We start from the raw sequence: 15,180 nt of genomic DNA, 5'->3' as shown, positions 1-15,180 counted from the left end.
TGTAAACTATTACGCTATCTGGCGATCAACTGTGCGAAAAAGCTTACTTTTTTACTTTATTTAACGGAGATAAAGCATTATATAATATATATAAGTTATATATAAAACTTAATAGTACCAATAGAACCATTTAAAAGAATTAGACTCGTTTTATCTTATCTAGAAAAAAATAAAAACACTTACCAATTTTATCTTTTTTCTCATCGTCGGGCTAATGACGCACGTCTGAGAGGTCTCTATAAAATATATATATATGGATATGTTTATTAATGTTGATAATTAAATATAAATATTAATTAAGAAAATTATTGTTAACATATAAGACAATATTAATATATTAAATCAAATATAATAGCATTAAGCGCATTATTTATTGTAATAAGGTGCATTGAAAATTTTAACAGTGGCACAACTAATAATATTTTTCTCAGATGTATCCAAAAACAATATACATAAATAATAAATATATGTTATATTATAAATGTATAACCTGGTTTAAGAATTAATTCTAATGGAGGTAGCATTCACAAATTACTCTATTTGTTGATAAAATATTATTTTATCTAAATTTTACAAAGAATGGTAAAAATTGAAATTTTAAAAAAATCTCATCATTTAAATTACATATATTTTCCTTAGCAAAAAACTATGATTTGCAAGTTTAATATTCATATAATTACAATTTTTATGTAATTATTTTTAAAAAATACCAATGAATTGTAAAATATAAAGAGAATATATTTTTTTTAATTTTTTCAAATTTATAGTACCTATACTAGGTGTCTAGGTATTTACTATGCATGGGTAATTTGTATATTAGCATATAATGAATTTGCTATTAAAAAAAAAACCACTAGTGAGTACATAGCACCTGTCCTGTAGATATGTAAACCGAGCTAGTCACGCTGTAACACCAACTGTATCAACAAACAATTTGTGGGTACTCAGTATTTACACTGCACATTTCTCGAGACTTTATGACTATAACAAAATATGTAAGTATTCAAAGAAGAAATATTGAAATAATATTGAAAATGTATAAGATTGTGCACATTATTTTTTTTTTTTTTAAGTAAACTGGTATTCTGCCATATACATTCAAATATTGGAATTGCATAAATTATCATGAAAACATGCTGTTGATAGGTGATGCTTAAAATAAAATTATTGTCTTTATGTGCTGTTGGCAAGAGCATTACAGTATACCTATTAGAATATCAAGAGTATAATTAGCAATATATATAGTATATCGATTGGTGCCAATATTAAACATCACTGAGACAACTACTTTTCAAACTGTTAAATACCAATAATGAGGCAAACATAAATAAAAAAATATTAATTTGACTGTTTTATTACATCAATAGAAACAAATAATATGTATATGTCCCTTTAAAATAAACACAAAATAACATTAATAAAATAATGTTATCAAAACATATATACTTACATTTTGTTTATGTTTGTTGATAGCCATTAGATGGAAATGGTAGAGAAATCATAGAAACATCTATTGTGATATCACACATTATTTACAAATAGGTACATAACAATAAAAGTTCTACATCTAATTAGTTTACATAGTTAACTTAATATTTAAGCAACATAATTAAGGTAAAAATACAAGAAATGCTTAGAAATAAATTATAGACTGGAATACAATAAATAACTAATTATACTACATAATTAAACAAGATAATTAATTTAATACTAATGAATTTTAAGTGTTTAAAACAAATGCTATGAGAAAATAAGGTGTTAAATAACGTCTCAACTGCTCTGATGTTTTTTAAAGTAAACTGGAAAGAAAACCAATCCAAACAGATTATTTCATAAACAAATACCTATTCTTAGTACTAAACTTGATTTTCTTTATCAGACTTTATAATATGCATTAACTGGAAAGACGGTGAAAATATAGAAATGGATTAAGTACCGATAAAGAAAACCTCGATCAGTCTGTGGGTTAACCAACAGAGGTCCACCGCACACCACAAGCACAGCCTCCTGGTGACAATTACCAGAGTACAGCAACTTGGACGGGGAAAACTGTCAGCCTAACGGGTGCCCGGGGAATTACCATGGAATAGCTCGGCACTTAGTAGACTTGATAGACAAACTGGACGGTAATGCGGCGATCAGGAAAAAACCAATAGACCGACAACAGGCGGAAATGGATATCAATCGAAACTGGACAGCAACCAACGACGACAACGACAACGATGAAAACCGACAAATACGCAAGCACCTGCACTTTTCAGTTTTCAATTTCGATTCCCACTAGGTAACTACTACAACTACTACGGCGCGTTGGAGAAACAACTCTCGTCGCAAATATCGCGTACCGTTATCACAATACGCGCACTGATCGGGCGGCGGCGGCTGATTAAAAACGATGAACCAAAACAAATGCGTACAGTGTCGTCCCCTCCAGTCAACATTTGCGGCGGCGGTGACGAAGGTGACTGCGGTATCAGCCGTGCAAAAGACCACGGTAGTGGAGGAGTGGGACGGCCCATAGTGACGAACGACGTATCGTGTTTGTACGCTGGGTGAGGTGCGTGAGGCGGCAACGACAGTTGCGGTATCCACTAGGTTTAAAAATAAATCGGCTGTAGCTAACGATATTTTCGTCGTTTACAGAACTCTAGAACACATATCTCACTCACAGACTCTCAGTTGGGGACGAAACGGTTTCAGTAAATTTTATCGCTAGTTTTCCCTTATGGTTTCCGACGGCTGCTGCCGTTTTTCTCAAAAGAATTTCATAGTATTTTTGAACAACTAACAAGCGACAACGATGACAACAACATCAGCAGCAGCTGATCGGCGGCGGCGCCCGCGACCCGCACTTACGTTCCTTAATATTATGTGTTCGCATGACGTGTTTTTTACGTCTGGCCATCCACGATTATAGACGTTTATCTCTACGACGCATACGATTATTATTGTTATATATAAACACGTCGTGTGTCGTGTGACGTATTATAGTTGATTATATAAATACATATAGTAATAATAGTTTATATATATATACACACGCATTTGAGTACGCTAGGATTGAGATTATTCATACTACATAGAATTATAATAACATTGGCACGCGGATAGACAGCTGCTATCGAAGAGTTTTGTGATAACAGTCGATACCACCACCGGTTTGTGTACGTTTAGTTATTGGATTTTTTACGTTTCCCTTCCGATTGGACAATCTCCCCAGACTTTTTTCCACCCTTTCACGCGTAGCAGCTTTCAGTTGTGCGATCTGCGTGCGTCATTTGTGACTCAAGATTGTGTGTAATGTCCGACAACAGTGACGGTAACAGATTGTCTGGACGCGGCGACGTCTATCGTTCCAGCGGAACAAGTGCGGTGGTCGATACGCCGTCAGGACAACAACAAATGATAGCGGGTAAGTGCAACCACCGTTATAAATTCCTATGCTGATGTGGGTGCGTTTCTACAAAACAGAAATTGCAATAAAAAATAATTGTTCCACTCGATAAATCTTGGTTTGTTCTATTGATGTTGCTGCAATTTTAAACTCATTAGAGTAAGCTAAAGTTTTTATAGATTCCATTGCTAAAATTCGCTTGGAGATATGTTTAACATGGCTCACATACTACATTTGTATTCTGAGTAATCATGTTTGTTGTAGTTATATTATTATCTAATTTGCAGTGCTACTGCATTATTCTACAGTTAAAAAGTGACCCTCTCCATGATCTCATAGTTAATGCCCCATATAGAGTTAAGGTTATCCACATTATAACTAAAGCTGTACTCGATAATAAATTTAAATACTTTTATAAAACTATTAAATATTCTATTTTTATATTATAATTGTAGTTTATGATCTAGGATTGTTATCTAAACTATGCAGACAGATAATATTTTTTTTGTCAACTATACTATACTTAAAATACTTATACATTAAATATATTATATATCTTCAATTTAATCATCCAAATTCAATTCAACTTGAATTATTATTTACTTATACATAGATATTTGTTTTAAATAACTTTAAGTTATTATTTGGTCTATTATACCTTAGAAATGTGAGTAATTTTGTTCAATTGGTAGGTATATTACATTACTACTATTAATTAACTCAAAAAATATAATCGTTTACTAATTATATATTTTGAAAAATTAATTATTTTTATTAAATGTAAATACAGAGTAAATGCTTGTTTAGTAGTGTTTTGTTCTCTCTTTTAATCTTTAGTTCGTTTAGCAAAGTTTGTATTTTGTTTTGTTATTAGTTTGAATTAATTGCAAGTTTTTATTATTATTTACTCATTTTAAATCAAACAGCAACAGAACAAAATCATCAAATTAAAAATATAGTTGTAGAAACCATAAGAAATGCCAATGTCAATAAATCATTTTAATTATTAGGACTTCATTAATGAAGACATTTAATTTAATAAATATTATCTTTACTACTTTTATTTTTGTTTTTTATACCTTTCTAAATATCTTTGTTACGTTTCATTTATAAAATATCTAATGATATGTATTATAGTTAAACATACAATTTTTTAAATAAATAACAAATTAAAAAAAATGTATTTCTAGTGTATTTATTTACTAAATGTTTTGTTATTATAAAATCAATCACAATCTAACATTATCTATATTTTTACAGATTACAAAACATTAACTGACAAAAATACTAATGACATCTTATCTGAATACTTATTGTTGGAGTTGGGGCAGAGTAAAAAGGAAATATTCAACTATGTGCATTTAAGCCAATCAATGAGAATAACTAACATCAATAGTAAGTTATTGATTTAAACATTTATCAATTATTACCTTAAAATGGATTCAGTTATTGGTTGTGAACATTTAGTCCAAAGAAAGAATGAGGAGTTATTGAATAATTATCGTATTGTTCATTTAAATTTTATATCTTGTCAGTCTGATGATTCAATACGTGCTAAAAAAAAACTAGCCTCATGTCATGAGTGTAAATTTGAAGGTGCGCGATTATTGTCATGTTTATATTGTGTGTGTTTTGCATGTCCCACACACTTTCTTGAACATTTCAAGAATACTCAGCATAGTTTTGGTATAAACTTAACTTTTAGTCATATTTTCTGTGCTCACTGTGATGACTATACCTATGATGGCGAAATTATGACTTTAGCAGACACGTTGAATAAGGAATTGTATTGTTATAAAAATAAATCCTTACAGACAAAAGACATTGTCTTGCTGAGAAAAAGTAAAGAAATTGAATATATTGATAGTGCTACTCCGGTTCCAGGATTCATCAACTTGGGTAATACATGTTTTTTGAACAGTGTACTGCAAGTACTAATGCATACACCAATGTTACGAAATTATGTTCTTTCTGACCAGCACATATGCCCGTTTCTAAAGGAGCCCAGTCGATGTATAACATGTGAAATTGGCAGAATATACCAGCAATCTTACATGTTGCAAGTCAATGTAATTAGCTTGCAAAAGTTGTTGAAAATCTTTTGGGATAACACTTGGTATATGGCATCAGCTTTACAACATGATGCACACGAATGTTTCATAGCCATATTGGATATCATACACAAACAGGCGATAATACAAAATGAAAATGACAAAGATATAAAACATCTGGAAAACTGCCAGTGTATCATCCATAAAATTTTTAAAGGAGTTTTGCAAAGTGACATTGTTTGCCAGAGCTGTAACAATGTGTCATCTAAAATTGACATAATCAATGATATTCCTATTTACTTTTCAATGGATGAAAAAGGAAAATATCCAACAAACATAACGTTAACTGCATGCTTAGAACAATTTGGCCAGATAGAATTGTTAAACGATTTGGATTGTACAAATTGCCAAACAAAAAAGTTATCGACCAAACAGCTTATTTTAAAACATTTACCAGTGGTTTTATGTTTTATTTTAAAAAGATTTGGACAGCCGTCAGACAATGTTTCAAATAAAATTACTACATTTGTTGAATTTCCAGAAACATTAGATATGAACAAATTTATTAAGAAAAAAACTGTGACGGGTAGTGCCTTCATTGATGAGTGTTTTGCTTCACGTGAATCCATCTATAAACTATATGCTGTGATTTGTCATGAAGGTCTACTAAATGGAGGACATTATTTGTCTTACATACAACATATGGGCCATTGGTATCAATGTAATGATAATGTTGTTAGATTAGTACAATTTGAAGACATATTGAGAAGTCCAGCATACCTATTATTCTACCATAAAGAGTTCATGAATTTCTATTAATATTAATATCATGTGAATATTGCTAAATAATTAAAGATGTAAATAATTTATATTTAAGTCTATAGATTTATAATAGCTTATACTAGCATACATATTTTTTAAATTTTAAATTATATAGTTTTTTTTTTTTGTTTTAAATTTAATTGACAATATTTTTTCTATTCCTAGCTAATTAAAACTGATGATTTGGTCTCTTTTTTGTGTACTTTTAATTATAATATTATTGTTTTCTTTCAAAACATACCATGTGATATTTTTTTTATTTTGTGATATTTATAATTTATATTTTACTTTTTTTTACTTTTGCCATTTATGTATACTATACTATACAGAACAAACTTAATAGAATTAAACTTTAAGGGTGAACGTCTAGGTAATAATTTTTTTTTTCGCCTGTATAATCTTAAGTTTCCTTTTTAGATAAACGGTATACTTACCAATTTAAAATGTGGTATTAGAATTACCTTACTATTTAAAATCATAAACCACGTATTACCCTCATTTAGTATTAATTGTATTTAATTTGTTTTCTTTTTTATATAATATTTTTCAATTGAGTTCAATGTAATTTTAAATTAAAAACTAAGTATGAATATCTGATATTATTTATTTTTATTTGTATATGTTAAGATAAATCTTAACCTACATATAGATAAGTTGAACTTCCAATTCCTAATTATTTCACCTATGTAAATATTACAAACTGCGATAAGTACAGCAAGTTGTCTATGAATAAAATGTATATTATGTCTTTGAATAAGATATATTCCAAAACACAACAGTGTTTAATTTATTTAATACATCTTATTATTTTAATAACATTTCTTGGTTATAGTTGTAAGTCTTATTCTTTTTATCTTCCCTTTTGCTCCCAACTATATAGGGTTGGCCATCCTTATAATAAATACCATGTTTCTTCAGGAATTAACAAATAATCTAAAAGTATAAATATAAATACAGTATCTGGATGCAAAAAGAATTAATAAACACATTTAATTTATTTTTTAAATATTTAACTGTTTTATACTGAATAAAATATTAATATGATATGATATCTCAGAGTAACTAACCATTAAAATTTATCGGATAATACCTATGTATACATTTATAAAAGAAGCATAGTATTGATTAGAATAATATTTTATTAATCAGTGCTTAACATTCAAAAATTAATAATACAAAGTAAAATTCAAAAGAATAATATTTTGAGGTATTATATGTGAGTACTTGGAGTTATACATATTTTCAAACATGTCGCTATAATAACATGCTTAATATCAACTTCCTATTGAAATGTATAGTGTTTATTTTTCACATTATAATGTATAAATAATTAACTATAGATTACCAGTGGTTTTTTAGTGTTTATTAATCAACTGAGAACATTATACTCTATAATGAAATAAATTATTCTGATGAAAGACGATACCCAACTTATTCATTTTTTTTTTTATGCATAGATAAAAAAAATATATAAATAAAGCAATACAAATTTGTTTCCTAATTTATGCCATTAACTACATGATTCATTTGGTATTTCGTGGTTGTCAGCTTACTATGTATTACAAACATCATTACCAGCAGACATCACTAAAATCAATCTAGGTACTAAATTAATCACCTTGTAATATATACATATATATCTTTAATCATTTTTATTGGTACACCATATACAAATATCAAAAATATTAACTTACAACTTGATATTTATATTTCTAGATAGTAAAAAATTGCTCAACACAATTTTGCACTCCAAGGTAATAAACACACAGTTGGAAGTAGAAGTTGTATTATCGTGTTTGGGAGTCAATAGTTGTCAAACTCCGTCCAAGCCTCTGCAAGCTATTAATAGAAAAGACCACAAGAACAGGGATGATCACAAAGATAGAGATGACCCCAAGAGCGCAATTGACCAAAAGCACGAGGATGACAACAAAGACAGAGTTGACCCCAAGGACAAAGAAATAATGTCATCATCTATTGGTCCATTGATTTTACAATTTACACAATTAGAAGAATCAAATTTCAAAAATCAGTTTTTTATCACCAGAAGTTCATTTCAAGTAATTTATCAATTTCATATCAAATAAAACACATCTCTTTTCATTATGTCCAAATCATACAAAGTGTGATGTACCTATATATTTCACAGATAGTTTGCCGTCATTTAATGCAAGAATACGGAAGTATGGCATACAAGAGGACTGAAATAGATGTTGAAAAACAATTGCTGGTTACTCTAACATATTTGGGAACTGTTCTGAGTTACAAGTATAATTGCTTTAATACAATTTTTGCATTTGGCACTTTGGACATTCTGTAAATATATAAGTCAATTTATTTTATTTAGGGAAATTGGATCAAAATTTAATATCGCTATTAGCACAGCTCATAAATGTGTTAATGACGTTACAAATACATTGTTTAAACGTATGGGTGAACTTATCTATTGGCCGATCAATCAACAAGCCGATTCAGAAATAAAAGCATTCAACGAAATGCCTGGAAATCATTTTCCTGATATACTTGGTGTCATTGGAATGGTTGACTTGAAAAAAACTTGCACAGCCAATCCATCCAAACACACCAAAGATGGATCTTCAATCGCAATTCAGGTTAGACAACAACATTTTACCTTTATTTATGTATTATTAAAAAAAAAAAGGCAGATGGCGCAATAGTATAAAATTATGAACATATAATTAATATGTAACTCATTTGTATTGAATGCTATCTATTTTCAGTGCGTTTGTAACAACAGATATCAGTTTTATAATGTTTTCACCAGTTATTTGCTCAAATCATCAGTTACCACATCAACATTTCTAGAGAGTCCATTAGCTGAAATGATTCTTAATGATCCAGACACACTGTTTCCAAACAGCTGGAGTCATATTGTCGGACAATGCTGTTTTCCCCTTCTACCCAATTTAATGACTCCATTTTCCGGTGATACTTGTAATACAATATCACAAAATACCTACAATAATGCCATTGAGGTACCATTAAACATTATAAAGTTGGCGTTTGGAAAACTCTTGGGGCGTTTCACAAGACTGTTGTACGTACAAAATCAAATACCAACACTAACCTGACATGAATTGACTTTTTTTTTTTTTAATAGATGCTTAGATTTATGGGGACAAGACAAATTTGCCATACTAATATTTGCAGCCTGTTGCTTGCACAACCTATGTTTAGGTAACAATGATGACATACACTGTCCGCCTTACGAGTGCTGTACTTTTAAATGTGATTATTATGATGAGTATAGTGTTCAAAAACGCCGAGAAATATGCTCCAAAATTAAATCTTGAGTTCTATAAACCACAGGTTAATTGTTTAATACAACATTGTACAAATGTATATAATTTAAGTAAATAAAATTAACCAACAAAGTAAACATTGAATTATGATAGAATTGTAATTATTAATTAAAGATAAATATTTATACACAGAAATAATATTATGATAATATTCTTGATTTATATGTACATTTATGAACTAAGAGTCGTGGGGTGGTAATCTTGAAACTAATTGTTCCAACAGTTTCAACTTGTGTGTTTCTAATTCATTTGATTTTTTAAGAGCTTCTAACATCTGCAATTGAAGTCCTTCAAATACTTTTTCTCTGCTGTTAAGATTATCCTCCATTTCCTTCAACCTTTAAAGATAAAAACAGATATTCATAAATAAATTAAACTAGTAATAAACTTGCATTTATTACCTTTGGTCAAATTCCTTATTTCTCAACCTAAACATTGTCTGTAGTTCAGAGATGGGATTTGTTTTATTGGAACAACTTGGTTTGGATGTTCTGATGTAATTATGTTCATCTAATTCATTAACTTCAGTTGCTTGATTATTTTCGTCACCATTATCAAATTCATCTTTCAAACCTTTTTTATTAATTTCTAAAAGTTTGATTATTTATTTCTGATTCAAGAATTTTTATAAACAATAATAATAAAAATTAATAATTTACCTCTAAGTACAGAATCAATTTTATTGTAGTACACCCAAATTACTTTCTTATTCCTGTTTGTTCGCATTCTATTTTTGTTATAACGATTTTTCAGTGTACGCCATTTGTTGTCACAAGCTCTGGGAGTATAATTGAAACCATTTTGAGACATTTCTTCTGATATTTGTTTCCATATTAAGAGCTTTTCTCCAGTTGCTGCATTCATAAACTTTTCTTTATGGTTATCAAAGCAATCTATCAAACACATAGTCGAGTCCATACTCCAGGAAACTATAAACATAAAGTTAAAATACAAATGCACCAAACTAGTAATTGGAAATTACAATATCTTACTACTTTCAGCAGGCACTCCAAGTAACCTGTCTAAATCATGGTAGTATTGCCATTTTACACTGTTCACTCCCAGTTTTTTATATTTTTCTCTTCTTTTTACATAATTTGCTTTTAAGAGACGCCATTTACGATCACATACTAGACCAGAATAGTTGTGGCCATTTTGGCGTAACTGATTACTAATTTCATTCCAAAGTAAACGTTTTTTGCCTTGTGCAGCCAACAAGAATCGTGGACGGTAAAGACCCCATAACTCAATCAAACATTTAGTTGCTTGTTCAGTCCATATATCTGATGTGCTAGCTATAACATTTTTTTAGTATTAAATGACATAAAAAAGAAAAAATATTGAATAATTGTTTTGATGAATTACCATTAAGGGATTCATTAGGTTCCTCCTCGTTAATTTCATTAGTTTCAACAACATTTAAGTTTTCATAATCTTCATTTTCTTTTTTAATATCAACGAGTTCATCATCGATTAAAGATACTGTAATCATATCATTAAGTTCGGAAGCTATAAAAGAATAATGTAAATTAATTTTAATAGGTATTATTTAGATATAATAGGTTTTCTTACATTCTTCTGGAGTGTTTTTAAATATATTGTCCATATCTTTAAAATAACACCATTTAACATATTCTGTTCCATATTTAATAGCCCTTTGCTTATTCTTTTTATAGGTCATTTTTAAATTACGCCATTTGTCGTTACAATTATTAGCTGAATATTGATATCCTAACTGTGAAAACTGATGTGCAATATCTTCCCACAACAGATGTTTTCCTCCTTGATTGACAGCTGAAAATTTCTTCCTGTCTTTACCATACAATCGAATCAATTCCCTAGTTGAATCAACTGTCCATTGACATTTATCAACATAACTTCCTATCAATATAGTTAAGTATAATAAAACCACTCAAAGTAATTAAATATATTTTATTTACTAGTTGAATCAGTATTTTCATATTCCCCAATGTTATCTACATTTTCTCTTGTTGAGTCGTCATCATCTTCATTTTCACCATTGTTATCAACATCGTCATCATCATTTTCGATATCTGTAAAAACATTTAGTATAAAATTTAAAAACTAACAACTCATATATCATTGTACCTGAAATATCATAAGGAATCCCTTTAATAGCCTTATCCATTTCAGAATAATGGTTCCAAGTAACTTGGTGTTTATTTCCATCTTTTTTACAATTACGGGTTTTATTGTACATGTAAACTTTTTTAAGACTACGCCATTTAATGTCACACGCCTGTGCATCAAAATAAAAACCATGATCCACCAAACGCTCTGACACATGTTGCCATAGTGTTTCCTTCTTTTTATCTGGACAATTTGCAAACTGATCCCTCAATTGACTCCAACAGTAAATTAAGTAACGGATTGAATTATCGTCCCAAATGTCTATAACACAACATAACATAACATATATATAAATTAAAATTGTTGCTTTTTCTTTTATGTATAATCAAAAATTATAAAGTTACATAACTTACTGTTAGGTTGCTCAATATTAATATCACTTTCATAAATTTCTTGCACTACTTCATTGTTTTCGTAGTTATCAAAATTATTTCCTTCTTGTTCATTTACCAAAACTGAAATAAATATTTATAAATACTTTTTTTTTTACTTAATTATATTTTTTTCTTACCATTGCTGTTGGTGTATATAAAATTTAAAAATAAATTACCAGGTTCGTAATCATTGTCTAACATTGTATCTGCGTTGATATTTAATTGTTGGTAATCTGTATCATTGACCATAATATCACAAGAATTCTGAATTAAACATAATTTATTTGGCATGGGAAATAATCATTATCTATAAACAAAAAAGTCATTGATTTAATTTAAAAAAAAAAACCAACAGGAATTATCAATTTTGGGTGATTTCTTTTAGTAAATTAGATAAATTCTATTTTCAAGTACAGATTGTATATTTCTTTTAAAAATGAATAAATAAATTAAGTTATACAGTAAAAATTCCATTTAATGAAATGTTCTTTTTAAAAAATATTTTTTTAGAACCAAATATATTAAATTCTATTTTAAGAATCTCTATATAGTAAAACTTCCATGAAATGGTCACTGAAGGGACTAGAAATAATGACCACTATTTATAGGTGGCGATCCTACAGAGGTAAGTGTTAATAGAAGTTCAATACTTCCAGATAACCGCTACATAATGTGTAAAAAAAACCAAATACATACACAATAATATACACAAATTAAAAAATGTATTTATAACTAGAGTTATTTACATATATAATATGTGTGTATATTAAAATTAAAAATATTGATAGTTTTTTAAAGTTCAATAAGATAATTATAAACTGCCATAAATAATTAGAACAAAACCACCTACTTATTATTTTTTTATAATTTGACTGTTATTTAAAGTGCTCGCTATATAGAGGTATTAATATATTTGTCTCATAACACTTGACAGGGCCAAAATAAAAATGACCATCAACTAAAGTTTTACCATATTAAATATTTCTTTTTAGACCATGAGACTGTAAGTTTCGTGGAATTAATATATTAAATTACTAACATAATGTCTATGCCTCTATAGCACCAAATACATACTTTTATAGGGTCCCATGTATTTAATTATGGTGGTAGGTGCCGGATGGTTGGGTGGGAGAATTGACATTTTACTTTGTAAATCTTAGAAATATACTAATTGTATGGCTTTATGGTGGTTGAATTCACAATATAACCATGAGGCCCAGTCATTATTTAGCATCGCCTTCATTAAAAAAAATTTAAATGTGATAGCACTAGTTCTAACTTTGAAAGTGGTAATTAATTTTTATACTTTGCACCATTAAAATAAATAGATTTTGACGCTCCTAAAAACAATGGTGTAACAAAATATAATCATTCCCCATTACTAATTACTATACAGAATTCCATAAATAAACATATGGTTTGTAATAAGATTTATGTGTTTGACATGGTAATAGTTTATATTACCATTAATAATATTATATTAAAATTTAAATGTTATTATTATAGCTTTAAAAATAGGTTAAACATACAATTTTTTTAAAGTATAAAATATTTATGTTTAAAATTGATTTTAATAAGGATGTAATTAAAAAGGAACAGCAAAATAATACAAAATGTATTCATGATTAAAATATATAAAACTATTATGATAAATCAATGAAAAAAATTGAATTTTCTGAAGAGGATGTCATACCCGCATATGCTGTCTCTGTCTTACTAACATACAACATAGCAAATTTACGTTCAGCAGATTCAACTTTATGCTGTTAGCTTTAATATTAGAGTCAATTTACCTATTATCAAACTTAGAAGTAATAATATTATCTAGGGCATCTCATAGGCTTTTATTGATATTTTAATTTTTAAGCGAGTTACGAGCATTTTTAAGTTTTAATATTTTACATAACTATAACTCATTTAAAAATTAAGAAACTGAATCTGCTGAACATAAATTTGCTATGTCTTACGTTCATAAGACAGAGACAATACATGCTAGTATGACATCCTCTTAATGGTTAATTTCATAAATTTTTTTTTATGGGTATTTGATATAATAACTTGCAATATATAATATTTTATTAAATTATAATTTACAAAGTAATACCATACTAATTAAAATCTATTAATATAATATAGGTACTACTGGTATATAGCATTAATTATTATTAAAAGTAATTACTAATTAACTGTAATCAATATTATAAAAAAAATAGTATCAATGTCTTGGTGTATGTTTAGACACCTAGTTAGTGCAATAATTATTTAAGAAAACATATACCTAGCAATTTTTAAAACTATTTTTTATTACAATATTTAATAAAGATAATAAATGAGAAAATAATAATTAAGATTTTTTTATTTAACCAATGTTATTTTAATGTCATTAGTTCAATATTTAAAAGTAACAAAAAAATTATACAACCGAGGTCTTAAGAAAACAGTAATAAAGGTAATAATAACACTCATACTTTCTTAAACTGAGAAATCGCGACGAGAAATCACGATTGAAAACGTTCCGAGTACTGGATCCTGCGTGGGAGGATAGAATATAGAAAATAAATAGTCGATAGAACAAGCTAATGATTAGCCGAAAGCAGAACATAAAAAAAAATCGTTATTATTGCTATTATTAGGATGGCGGACTGTCACGAGACGATGCGATACTCACGGGACCGTGCTGTTTACTTCAGGTCGAATATGTCGGCACACATCGGGACGTTTTCGACGTAGACCAGGCTGGCCGTTTAATAAAACGAGCGGTGTCTAGCGTAGCGTCAATCACCTTCAGAGTTCAAACCAGCTAGAATCGAATAATTATATTGGAACTGTGATGATACGGCGATATGCGTCGTTTTCTGTTTTCTTGAACGGTCTAACTATGCTATGTTTTAATGTTATAAACTTAACACGGCAATACAAGTACAGTCGTCAACAGTGCGAAAACTGCAAACAGTGCAAACATAACGTACCGTTGGGGCGTGACGGATACGTCCAGTACACTCGGTAAAGCTCGCGCTTTTTCCATGGAATATTCCGTTTCTTCAGTCTGGCAGGAGGAAATAGGA

At 28.8% G+C, this 15,180-nt stretch overlaps 5 protein-coding genes across 11 annotated transcripts in view; 2 read left to right on the top strand and 3 right to left on the bottom strand.

The window, feature by feature from the left end:
• Positions 1-2,214, bottom strand: part of LOC113557624 (neurocalcin homolog) — an 88,882-nt gene extending 86,668 nt beyond the window's left edge. Inside the window, exon 1 of one of the 3 annotated variants that reach the window (XM_026963192.1) lies at positions 2,081-2,214. The gene's annotated coding sequence lies outside the window, so the exon portion shown is untranslated. Of the gene's footprint in view, positions 1-1,936 lie in introns of all 3 variants that reach the window. The other 2 variants (XM_026963201.1, XM_026963196.1) reach the window with 2 other exon arrangements.
• The window catches only part of LOC113557604 (neuronal calcium sensor 2), an 85,318-nt gene extending 83,100 nt beyond the window's left edge, over positions 1-2,218 (bottom strand). Inside the window, exons 1-3 of one of the 2 annotated variants that reach the window (XM_026963175.1) lie at positions 2,081-2,218; positions 1,451-1,510; positions 184-236 (exon numbers count right to left, since the gene is read on the bottom strand). The gene's annotated coding sequence lies outside the window, so the exon portion shown is untranslated. Of the gene's footprint in view, positions 1-183; positions 237-1,450; positions 1,511-2,080 lie in introns of those variants that run through there. The other variant, XM_026963185.1, reaches the window with a different exon arrangement.
• A 326-nt stretch (positions 2,219-2,544) lies between these two features.
• LOC113557587 lies at positions 2,545-9,722 on the top strand. Its single transcript, XM_026963162.1, has 7 exons — positions 2,545-3,412; positions 4,655-4,789; positions 7,984-8,327; positions 8,417-8,535; positions 8,615-8,879; positions 9,009-9,325; positions 9,389-9,722. Exons 1-7 carry the CDS (start codon positions 3,301-3,303, stop codon positions 9,579-9,581), a joined length of 1,485 nt encoding a protein of 494 aa, XP_026818963.1. The 5' UTR covers positions 2,545-3,300; the 3' UTR covers positions 9,582-9,722.
• On the top strand, positions 4,678-6,780 carry LOC113557594 (ubiquitin carboxyl-terminal hydrolase 22-like). The gene has a single exon (XM_026963167.1). It carries the CDS (start codon positions 4,831-4,833, stop codon positions 6,262-6,264), a length of 1,434 nt encoding a protein of 477 aa, XP_026818968.1. The 5' UTR covers positions 4,678-4,830; the 3' UTR covers positions 6,265-6,780.
• Positions 9,664-15,122, bottom strand: LOC113557559. Of its 4 annotated transcripts, none has more exons than XM_026963149.1 (11): positions 14,784-15,122; positions 12,253-12,422; positions 12,095-12,196; positions 11,700-12,002; positions 11,531-11,644; positions 11,163-11,471; positions 10,956-11,099; positions 10,583-10,885; positions 10,250-10,519; positions 9,992-10,163; positions 9,664-9,928 (listed from the first exon to the last, which is right to left on the bottom strand). In XM_026963149.1, the coding sequence occupies exons 2-11, from the start codon at positions 12,404-12,406 to the stop codon at positions 9,769-9,771; spliced, it is 2,031 nt and encodes a 676-aa protein (XP_026818950.1). In that variant the 5' UTR covers positions 12,407-12,422; positions 14,784-15,122; the 3' UTR covers positions 9,664-9,768. The 4 variants fall into 4 exon arrangements, with proteins under 4 accessions (XP_026818950.1, XP_026818940.1, XP_026818955.1 ...); XM_026963139.1 differs by having other exon boundaries at positions 9,992-10,178; positions 14,784-15,119; XM_026963154.1 differs by having other exon boundaries at positions 9,992-10,178; positions 12,292-12,422; positions 14,784-15,119.
• Positions 15,123-15,180: the final 58 nt, after the last annotated feature.

The sequence above is a fragment of the Rhopalosiphum maidis genome, chromosome 4 (assembly GCF_003676215.2).
Source record: "Rhopalosiphum maidis isolate BTI-1 chromosome 4, ASM367621v3, whole genome shotgun sequence".
Lineage (NCBI taxonomy): Eukaryota > Metazoa > Arthropoda > Insecta > Hemiptera > Aphididae > Rhopalosiphum > Rhopalosiphum maidis.
Note: the sequence above shows the minus strand (reverse complement) of the source record. Positions and strands in the feature narration are given on the sequence as shown.